General features: G+C 44.0%; 1 protein-coding gene across 5 annotated transcripts in view; it reads right to left on the reverse strand.

The window, feature by feature from the left end:
- LOC109919800 (retinoic acid receptor RXR-alpha-A) overlaps positions 1-12,158 on the reverse strand; it is a 71,191-nt gene that overhangs the window by 36,929 nt on the left and 22,104 nt on the right. For 4 of the 5 annotated variants that reach the window (XM_048613517.1, XM_048613518.1, XM_048613516.1 and 1 more), the window contains exon 2: positions 7,554-7,819. In XM_048613517.1, coding sequence (XP_048469474.1) covers positions 7,554-7,793 — 240 coding nt within the window. In that variant the 5' untranslated portion in view covers positions 7,794-7,819. Of the gene's footprint in view, positions 1-6,662; positions 6,720-7,553; positions 7,820-12,158 lie in introns of those variants that run through there. The other variant, XM_048613520.1, reaches the window with a different exon arrangement.

A 12,158-nucleotide genomic window follows, 5' to 3' on the forward strand; every position in this document is an offset into this window, starting at 1 on the left:
AGGGTCTAGACCCGAAACGTCCGCTTTCCTGCTCCTCTGATGCTGCTTGGCCTGCTGTGTTCATCCAGCTCTACACCTTGTTATGTCAGATTCTCCAGCATCTGCAGTTCCTACTATCTCTGAAACAATTTTAACCCCAGCATATTCAACGTGTTTTTTAATAGCTCAAACTCTCCATCTCTAGCAACATCCTGGTAAAGCTTTTCTGAACCCACTCCAATTTAATAATATCCTTCCTATAGCCTGGTGACTAGAATTGCACCCAGTACTCCAAAAGTGGCCTCACCAACGTCCTGTACAACCGCAACAACATGTCCCAACTCCTTTATTCAAAGATCTGAGCGATGAAGGCAAGCGTGTTAAATGCCTTCTTAACCACTTTGTCTACCTGTGATGCAAATTTCAAAGAATTAAATGGAGCAACATTGCTCCAAGACTATTATGTTAAAGATAAGTAAAGCCAACAGTATGGCCATGAAAGCTGAGTTAGCTGAAGTGAACTAGCATTCAGGCTCGGGGATATATCATAGAAACACAGTGGCAGACATTTAGGGGAATATTTCAGAATACTCATAAGTACATCCCTACTATAAAGGAAAAGTCTAAAGAGAGAACTCATTATCTGTGTTTAACTAAAGATTTAAGGAAAGCATCGAAATTAGGAAAAGGCTTTTAAGTGCACAAAGGAGAGGTAGGTCAGATAATGGTCAGAATATAAAGAACAGCAAAAAAATGACTAAAAGGTTAATCAGGACAAAGAAGTTAAGAGCATGAGAGGAAGCTAACTGGAAACTTCGAAATGGATAGCAAGCCTTTCTATAGATATTTAAAATGGAGAGTAAACAAAATGAGTTCTCTAGTGTGAAGATGGGGTGTTAATAGTACATACTAAGCTTTGGCAAAGATCTATAGCTCGGGTTGTGAGTGAGGTTATTGACTTGCTCGCTGAGCTGGCTTGTTTTCGTTCAAACATCTGAACAAGAACAAGCCAGCTCGACGAGCAAGTCAACAACCTCACAGTAGATACTAAGGAAATGGCAGATGAATAAACAAATCTTTTCCTTCTGTCTTCACTACAGAGGATACAAAAAGATTCCACTAATAGCTATAAATCTTAGAGCTATGGGCTGACAAATCTCCAGGTCCAGTTGCTAGTGAGATAGCAATTCATCAGTGTTCATTGTAGAGAACAGCCTAGACTCAGGAAAAGTCATCAGACTAGGAAGTAGCAAATCTAACCCCTCTATTCAAGAAGGAAGGCTGAAAACAGGAAACTATAGGCTAGTTAACTTCGTGGGGAAGAATTGATTATTAAAGAGGTTATAGCTGGGCTCTTCAAAAAATATGAGAGAGTCAGAAATCATGTTTAAGCAAATTACCAGGACATTGCCAGGTATAGAAGGTTTGATAAAGAAAGGCTGGATAGGCTGGGACATTCTTCCACTGGACTGTAGGAGGTTGAGAGGTGACCTCATAGAAGTTTATAAAATAATGAGGGGTATAGATAGATTTAGTGGTAGTTGTCTTTTCCCTAGGATAAGCAATTTCAAGACTAGGGGACACATTTTTAAGGTGAGATTTAAAAAAAGGACATGAGGGGCAAATTTATTTTTTTTTTTTTTTTTTTTTTTTTACACAGATGGTCATTTGTGTCTGGAATGAACTTCCTGAAGAAGTAGCTGACATGGGTACAATCACAACATTTAAGACATTTGGATAAGTACGTGAATAGGAAAGGTTTGGAGGGATATGGACCAGAGCAGACAGGTGGGAGCAGTTTGGTTTAGCATTATGTCCAGCATGGGCTGGCTGGACCAAAGGGTCTGTTTCCCTGCTGTATAACTCTATGAGTAACATGTGTAGTGGATTAAGGGAAGCCAGCATAAACACCACACCAGAAGGCATTTGATAAGTTGCCACATCAAAGCTTACTGTGGAGAATAACATCTCAGTGTTGGGAGTAACAACAAAACAGAGAAAATCACATGAAAACCAGGGAGTAGAAAAGAGAGTAGGTACAATTTTTTTCAGACTGGCAAGCTAAGAGGAATGAAATCATTCACGAGATTGTACCAGGGCTTCAATGACATCAGTGACATAGGTGAGGGGGACAAAGGCAAGGTGGGTGAATTCATAGACAACACAAATATTAGAAGGAAAGTTTGTTATAAAGAGGGCATGAGGAGGATACAGATAGAAATGGATAGGTTGAGTGAGTGCACAAAATCTGGCAGAGTAAAATGTGGGAAACTGTGAAGGAATAGTGAAAAGCAGCATTATCTAAAAGGGAGAAAAACTATGGAATTCCAAGATACAGAGGGATTTGGGTATTCTAGTGTATGAGTCATAAAAAATTCATATCGTTGGTATGATATATGACCAAGACAACAAATGGGATGCTTGCCTTTATTGCAAGAGGAACTGAAAATAAAAGTAGGATGTGATGTTTTGGTTGTACAGGGCATGGTGAGACCACATCCCGAATACTGCAGGCAGTTACTGTTTCCTTATTTAAGGAAGGATATAAAAGCCAGTATTCCACTAGCTTTCTTGATGATTTTTTGCACCTGTTTGTGACTTTTAAAACTTCTAGACACCTGAATCCCCAAGTGTCTTTGGACATTTTTGATTCCCTCTTGAACAAGAATTTATCCACTTTCTCAGGCAGAGTCATAGACCATGGAATCATAGAATCCCTACAGCGTGGAAACAGACCCTTCAGCCCAACAAGTCCACACAGACCCTCAGAGCATCGCACATAGACTCGTCACCCTATAATCCACCTAATCTAAACATCCCTGAACACTATGGGCAATTTAGCATGGCCAATCCACCTAGACTGCACATCTTTGGACTGTAGGAGGAAACCGGAGCACTTGGAGGGAACCCATGCAGACACGGGGAGAATGTGCAAACTCCACACAGTCACCAGAGGGTGGAATCGAACCTGGATCCCTGGCACTGTGAGGCAGCAGTGCTAACCACTGAGCCAACATGCCGCCCTTAATGGAATTGAATAACTTTAAGGCAGAGGTGAAAACATTACAGGGCTGTGGCAGAGATCTCGCAAGACAGATTGTAATCCAATGCATGTCAAGAAATATCAATTCAGTTTTCATATAGACTACAGGTGAGGCAAGTCAAAGATCATCATTTAGCCCGACATAGTCACAGATCAGGATCACACAGTAAAGAGGCACGACAGATACAGCACAAACTTATCTGTTGCCACCAGTACGGTACCCCAGTGTTATACAATGACAGACCTGTCCCCACCAGTACTGTCCCCCAGTGTTATACAGTGACAGACCTGTCCCCACCCAGTACTGTCCCCCAGTGTTATACAATGACAGACCTGTCCCCACCAGTATTGTCCCCGAGTGTCATACAGCAACAGACCTGTTTCCACCAGTATTGTCCCCGAGTGTTATACAGCAACAGACCTGTCCCCCCAGTACTGCACCCCAGTGTCATACAGCAACAGACCTGTCCCCACTAGTACTGTACCCTGTGTTATACTATGGCAGACCTGTTACCACCAGTACTGTAACCCAGTGTTATACAGTGACAGACCTGTCCCCTCTGGTACTGTCCTCCAGTGTTATACAGTGACAGACCTGTCTCCACCAGTACTGTAACCCAGTGTTATACAGTTATAGACCTGTCCCCACCAGTACTGTACCCCAGTGTTATACCGCGACAGACCTGTCCACACCTGTACGGTATCCCAGTGTTATACGGCAACAGACCTGTCCCCACCAGGACTGTACCCCAACGTTACAGTGACAGATCTGCCTTCTGCATATTCTATCAGTATTTTAAGAAGTCAGTCCGTCCCTTAGGAAAGTTCCAGTTTGGGTAGAACTGCTCACAGCTCCTGGGGCCTGAAACTGAGAATTTTATTCAGTCATATCTTCTAGAACTGCAAAAACATTCCACAGCTCCAAGGAAATTGAAGCAAACACTCAGTATTAACTTATTGCTGAAATTCAGACTTTGAATGTATAATAAAATGAAACAAAGAACAGCAGATGCTGGAAATTTAAAACAAAAACACAAATTACTGGAGAAACTCAGCAGGTCTGGCAGCATGTGCGGAGACAGAAACAGAGTTAACACTGACTTGAAACGTTGACTCTTCTTTCTTCCTACAGACACTTTCAAAGTTCAGATATTTGGGTGAATAGACAGACACAGTTAAAGCTGAAAAGTACTGAAGTTTACACAATCTCCTACAAACTTTCCACCCTAATGAGGACAGCGAGCACTGTGGAAATACAGACACCATTAAATGCAGTGCACGCAGTGTTGAGAGCTGGGATTGAGCAGACAGTGAGCAACACCTGCAGGCAATAAACTCACCAAGAAACAGGAAGTTCAGGCCAGGCCTGCCTGGGTGGAGACACTGGGTGACGCCAGCCAATTCATCTTCCTGATGATTAGCAGGAGGCCCTTGCAGGGACAGGCTCCTACCTCGCAGGCATACAGGAAGGCAGCTAATGAAATCCATAAGGGAGCTGTCTGAATCGGCCAAAGTGAATGGTGTTCTTGGCACAAGAACCAATCTGTGTTTATCCTGCTGACCTCATGCAGGCTTCCACACATAGTCTTATGACTGTCACTCTGAATGTAACAGTTCAAGAGAGCCCAGGGACCGAGGCAATAACAGGGAAGGAAAAAGGAGGAGATTCTGGTCATGTTTCCCCAGCCTCTGGTTCACCGCAGACACAGCATTCCTAACTTGTCTATTTAAGCAGGAAGAATTGCAGAGTTTCTGCAAGTTTGGCTGTAGGAACAGACTACGCCACAAACCTACGGAAGGTTACCTATTGCAACCAGATACCTGGGCACACCCTCACTGCAGCTTGGGTCAGTAAAGTTACTGAAGGCACCCACTCTCCTCAGCTGAGTGGGTGAACTCAGGCAACACTTTGTCTTAAGTTGCCCAGAGATGAACAGAGAGGAACAGACCACGAACAACACATTTCCATACTGTTTAAACAAGATACAAAAAATGCAATCCCTCAGAGATGTACGCAGTCTGACACCATCGTGATGATCTATCAGTTATGTTTATGTCACTGGCTTTAATGTACGTTCACCTCACAGTGTCAGTTTGTTCAAAAATTAAACTAAATAAAAAGGTTTAAGCAGTTCAGCAGAACATGCAAAACAAAACAAAAGAATGCATCAGCTGGGGAATGTCATCTAGAGGGCAACAAAATATTCAGAGAGCAGAGGAAATCACTGCGTTTGTCAAGAATTCAGGATGGGTTAGACTAAATATAAACACAATGACCTTGACTCAGCGAGACAGAATCCCATCACATACAATCTTCTAGGAAGAGGAGGCCATTTGGCCCATCATGTCTGCTCATATGCATTCTAACTGCACACAACCCTGTAAACATTTCCAGTGCAAGTATTTATTTAATTACCTTTTGGAAGTTGATATTGATATTGCTTCTGTGGTCCTTTCAGGCAGTACATTGCAGATTACAATAACTTACTAGCTGAAAAATATATTCTTCATGCATTCCTGAGCTCTTTGCCAATTATCTCAGACACTGTCCTCTAAACAGTAAATCATCTCCTAACCAGAATATATACTGGCTTGTATTCATGGTCCCTCACACACTCCCAAAGGGGAGGACTGGCATTGGTTGTTAGAGGCCAACATGGCACAGTGGAAGCACATAAATTAGGAGTTGTCACAATATAACACTGTGGTACAGTACTGTAACCAAGGGTTAATACAATGACATTCCTGTCCCCACCAGTACTTTACCCCAGTGTTATACAGTGGCAGAACTGGTCCCCACCAGTACTTTACCCCAGTGTTATACAGTGGCAGACCTATCCCGAGTACTGTACCCCAGTGTTATACAGTGGCAGAATTGGTCCCCACCAGTACTGCACCCCAGTGTTATACAGCGACAGACCTGGTCCCCACCAGTATTGTTCCCCAGTGTTATACAGCGACAGACCCGTCCCCACCGGTACTGTAACCCAGTCTTATACAGTGGCAGATCTATCTCGAGTACTGTACCCCAGTGTTATACAGTGACAGACCTGGTCCCCACCAGTACTGTACCCCAGTGTTATACAGTGACAGACCTGTCTCACCCACCGGTACTAGCCCCCAGTGTTATAGTGACAGACCTGTCAACTCCACCAGTACTGTACCCCAGTGTTATACAGTGACAGACCTGTCACCCCCACCAATACTGTACCCCAGTGTTACACAGTGACAGACCTGTCCCCACCAGTACTGTAACCCAGTGTTATACAGTGACAGACTGGTCACCCACCAGTATTGTACCCCAGTGTTATACACTGACAGACCCGTCCCCACCAGTACTGTACCCCAGTGTTATACAGTGACAGACCTGTCCCCCACCGGTACTGTACCCCAGTGTTATACAGCGACAGACCCGTCCCCACCAGTACTGTACCCCACCCCAGTGTTATACAGTGACAGACCCGTCCCCACCAGTATTGTACCCCAGTGTTATACAGTGACAGACCTGTCCCCCACCGGTACTGTACCCCAGTGTTATACAGTGACAGACCTGTCCCCAACTGGTACTGTACCCCAGTGTTATACAGTGACAGACCTGGTCCCCACCAGTACTGTACCCCAGTGTTATACAGTGACAGACCTGTCCACACCAGTACTGTACCCTGGTGTCATACTGGGCCATGTACTGTGCTTTCCCCAGTTCAATTATGTTCGTGCAGAAGTCTGACTCTTCTCATCACCACGAAATGGCAGCGACTATGGCAGCAGGAAGAGGAAGTTAGGTTGGAACCAGTGAGGTGGGTGTAACCTCAGAAAGGAAGCGCCTCTGCCAAGTATTTCCTGCACATTCAGAAACTGTGTTAATGAAATAACCCGTGGTACTTTCAGATCAGGAAATGACACACTTAGAGTTACATCAGGCAAGGTATAATGTTTGTCTCATGCACTCGAACCCAGTCAGGAGACTCCTCTCAGGAGTTTCCCAACAAGAACATCCTATTCACTGTTTCACCATTGTATTGCAAAGATATTACAAAACCTGGTTTTTGTTTTTAAATTACCAAAACCTTTACAAAGAAGGAGTTTCTAACTTCCATCCAGTTACTGAGTTCAGATGATTTAGAGCCAAGCACTGTGCGAGATTAAAAAAACACTATCCCACACTTGCAATTTCTACTCTGCATATCGCCAGCACCGGCACATCGGTCAATGTCCTCCACGATCCTGATCATACCTTGAGGATGGAGAGGAAGTAACTACCACAATCAGCCTCAGTGTCTCCCAGCCTCGGAACAAGCATCAGCCAGGATTGCGTCCATTATTCTCATTGTAAATTAGTATTTATTTGCTTTCAGGCAGCCCACTCCTGCTGCATTCAAATCATTTCAACACCCCTTCTGGTTGTTTTGGCAACATTATTATGGTACACAGCTCCTCAGGTAGTAACACTGCCAATGAATTAATTCTGCTCACATTAATTGTACCTCCACTAGCTGGAGAGACTAAGGAAGGAAGCTGTTCACAGACGTACCTGCGGACTCTGCCCCCCATAGCCCATGCCATGAGATGAAGGGATGGATATTGTGTGGGGTCCCAGAGGTGAGCTGATAACTGAGAAGGGAGAGCTCAGTCCATTCACTGGAGAGTTCAAAGTGCTTATTGGTGAATGTAGCTGTCCAGGGGAGTTGATGGTGGGGCTGACCCCAGAGCCCATCATCTGGGGGTGAAGAGAAGGTGCATTCATCGCTGCTCCGTCGGAATCACAATTCATTGATACACTCGTTCAGGAACCAGAGTCTGAGAAAAGAAAAGGTCAAATTTTAAAGTGCTAAACTAACATATAACATTATCTTTGTTATACAGTTCGATATCCCTTAATACTGGGAGGAGTCACACCGAGACACTGGATCAGTATCCTATCATAAAGGAACAAAGTATATTAACAGATAGCACCATCCTGTAACGCAGGAGTTACATACTACACAGTTATGGCAGGATATCCAACTGTCAAAGGCATCACAGCCAGGCCTCAACAGGTTGAGACAGTGCCCCATGTGGCAGTCACTTTAGGAGAGAGTGACAGAGAAATGAGTATGACAATGGGATCCCAGGTTGATTTAAATCTATTCAGAAACCCAGCCTTCAATTTAAGGGATTTGTTTTTCAGACTCAGAACCATCAGGAACAGGATGACATGCAAATACTGTGTAACACAATACAACAGAACAAGAGGATTTCAACAGCCTAAGACCAGGTGTTGGAGAGACTATACATACACACTCCTATACATTCAGGACTCAGCGAGTGGGCACTGTTGTAGGATCAGTACAGGCAGAGAGCTGCGTGGATGGAGGGCAGCACTGTTAGAGGGTTAACACTGACATTCCTTAACTCTATTTTAAGTAGGAGGGAGGTTTTCACTGTTGCTTTTATCAATATCACTAAAACAGTCAATCTGGTCTTTACATGTCTCTATGGAGCTTACTATTTGCAAAATTGGCCACTGCATTTTATATATCGAAATCTTAACTTTACTTCATATATATATTTGTTATTGATGAATTTACTCATGGCGGAGATAATGGCTAAAAGGGTCAGGATGGAAAGTGGATCTGATGTTGAAACTCAGCCTTAATCTTTCTGAAAAGCTCTGTAGACTTGCTGCCTGAATGGCCTCCTCCAGCTATTTCATATAATATTTAAATGGCTGATTTACAGCAACCTCATTGAACAACAGGAAGTCAAGCAATCACAAACCAGGCAAATGGAAGTCCACGTTCAGAGACCAGCAGCAGTTACCGTCCCTGTTCACACAGAAGAGCCTGTCATCCTGTTACAGCCCCATAGCCCACCAGGCTACTCAGTTACCCCCATCCCTCCCACCAACATGCACATGCACATGCACAAAACTGCTCATGCTATGAAACTATGCAGAGGGAATCAAGATGATCATCAACAACATCCAATCACTGACCTCACAACACTCCCTGACTGTTCAAGCTGCCCAATACTCTCCCACTCCAGACTCTTCCAAAAATCTACTGATTTCCCATTTGATGCTCTAGGTGTCTATGAAGAAGCAACAATAAAGGATGAATCTTTCTGTACAATGAGGAAAATGAAAAGGAAATTTACTTTTGTCTCCAGTTTCAAATGTCAGACAGGCATTAGATTCCACACACCGTGCAGCCTGAGCCAGAATAACCGATGGAATTTTTCTGGCTATTTTGAAGTGTTCAATGTGCCACAGAACAATCCGTTTGAGGAGATTACAGTAACCTCCAGCAGAGAGGCTGGGAATATCAGATTACAGAGCTCCAGACAGGCTCCCAAACCGCCCACGCTACCAGCCATCAGCAAAGAAACAGGAGAGCGAGTGTTGACATAAACTTGGCAGGGCCAGCAGCACAGGACCACCGGGAATAAGGGTGGGGGTTAGGTGAGGGGAGGTGGGGAAACATGTCCAACAAGACTGTGAAAATCAACTGACTTTGCAAGAATATCACTGCACCACCAGCCCCTCAGAAAGCTGCCACCGAATTGAAAGCCCAACCTACCCAAATCCTTCCCGGCATAAAGCAAGAAGACAAGAGGAGCTTTGTAAAACCTGTCGTCCTCGGCTCTACACAACCACAGCTGACAGGTGACGAGAAGATTAAAGTCTTGAGGGAAGCCAACAATTCAGGTTCTGATGAGTTTGATAGATTCTCGACAAGCCTAAAGGCATCTCCTCAAATCCTGCATTATCCAAGTAATCTCCAAGCCCATCTGGGAGTGGTGATGGAAACTGCAGAACTAATATTTAATAATTGGCGCAGTGCCTCGAGATCAGACCAGATGCCAATAAACACTGAAATCACAAATATGGTAGGATGAGAAACAGACACAGAGGTGGTCATCCTAAGTATGTCTGTCAGTATGGAGCAATTCCAGGGTAAGCTGGCTGCATTTTATTTCAGAAGGTTAATGTTTATAGTTTTCCTCTCCAGCTCAATCACAGAGCTTGTTGAAGGGAACGTTTTGAATCTAAGTACAGACTTCAGATGAAACATTTACATTTTGTTCTGAAATTAGCTTAAACTACAGACTCCACAGACAACAATGCTTTCTGTACCCCACATCAGGAACCAGTTATGATGACCCAATGAATTCCCAAGCAATTGAACTGGATGAAACATCACAACCAAGCTCAAGGTTGAATCACAAAAACATCTTGTGCTTACAATAACATCTTTAACATGCAGTAGCTTAATGGCCCCAGGTTCCTCACAGGATTGTTCTCAAATACAAGCTGATGCTGAGCCTCCAAACAGAGGCAGAGGGGGTTTACAGTCAGAATTCTAAAGTTCAGGCTCTCAGCAGTTGAAGACGCAGCATCAAGGGTGCAATGACTAAACTGGAGATTCTCAACAGGTCAGAATTGGAGAAGCACAGCAAATGTGGAGGTTTCTAGAGTTACAGGAAGTTATATAGATTAGGAGGGGTGAGCTCATGGAGCAACTTAAAAACCAAGAACAGAATTTCACGCTTATTGCAACAAGAGAAAATCTAACAATTGTCCCTTGACATTCAAAGGCATTACCCTCACCGCATTCTCCACTCCCAAAACACTAGAGGTTACTATTGATCAGAAATTGAACTTGTCCAACCATAAATACTGCAGTCAGAGGCTGGGGAGTCTGTGGTGAGTCCTGGCACCCTAAAACCCGTCCACCATCTACAAGGCACATGTCAGGAGTGTGATGGAGTATTTTCCACATTCCTGGATTAGTGCAGCTCAAACAACACTCAAAAACCTCAATGTTATCTGGGACAAAGCCGTCAACTTGACTGGCACCACATCCACAATCTTCAAACACTCCTTACACCAAACAACAACAGTGTGTACCATCTGCAAGATTCACAGCAGAGATTCAGCAAGGCTCCTCAGACAGCACCTTCTAGATCCACATCTGTATTACCTAGAAGAACAGGGGCAGCAGATACATGGAAACACCACCACCTGCAAGCTCTCCTCCAAACTACTCACCATCCTGACTTAAAATATATATCAATCCTTTACTGTCACTAGGTCAAAAACTGTGGGTTTACCTACAGCACATGAACTATAGCACTTAAAGAGACAGCTCAACACAACTTTCTCCAGGGTAATTAGGGATGGGCAATAAATGCTACCCACCCAATGACATCCACATTCCATGAATATTACCTTCCATCTTCTCCCTCCCCCAGTACTGTAATCTCCTCCAACTTGTAAACTCACTGAAGACCCCTACATTTCTCCAAATCTAGCTACATGTCAACCTCTGATTTTAATTACCTACAATCTGATTTTCACTCCATGAAATATCTTGGGGCATTTCACATCATTCAAGGTATTGCAAGTATGCTTGAGGCAAAAGCTTCACAAGTTAAACTTTTGTTCAAGGCAGTTCTTGGTAACATGGAGCTACGCAGCCAGTGAGATAAACAGCCAAAATCAGAGCACAGAGGCTGCCCTAGCAGTGTGTGGAACCTCCCTCTGGACTCTTGCCCCTTGTTTACTACTTGAAGTGTGAATAGGGTAACTTTAACACAATTAGTGGAAGCTTCAAAAACCTGTATCTGGTTCCACATCATTGATCTGCACCACTGAGGACCGTGTTTAATTGGGTCATTAAATTTATAACAATATTTTAAATAGGGAAGCACATTTAGGAAACTTCTTCATATCATGATCAGAAAGCTCAATGTGGGAAAGAAAAAGAATGACCGCAGATCATTTGAATGAATGCCGTCGTCATTTTAATTGTAGTCTGGCAGCTATGCAAAGTTTCTCCAAATGCCAGAGGAGACGAGGGGAAGAAGGTGTGAGAGGGCAGATGAGAGGGAGGGTGGGAGAGGAGAAAAGCGAGGGAGGGAGAGAGAGGTGGCAGTGGAGAGAAGGGGCAATGGAGAGAAGGGGAGAGGGTGGTGAGAGAAGGGAAAGGGATGCAGCATGAAGCGGCTAGAAGGGAGGTGAACGATGGTTCTGGACTGGGACGTGAACATACAGCCTTTTAACACTGAGTTGGGGTATGGCAGATTGACTGAAATCAGCATTTACCCAGCTTTCCAAAGCCATCCTGCTCTAGGTTTCAGCTGCGTGCTTTCCTGT

Source organism: Rhincodon typus, chromosome 28, assembly GCF_021869965.1.
Source record: "Rhincodon typus isolate 14 chromosome 28, sRhiTyp1.1, whole genome shotgun sequence".
NCBI lineage: Eukaryota > Metazoa > Chordata > Chondrichthyes > Orectolobiformes > Rhincodontidae > Rhincodon > Rhincodon typus.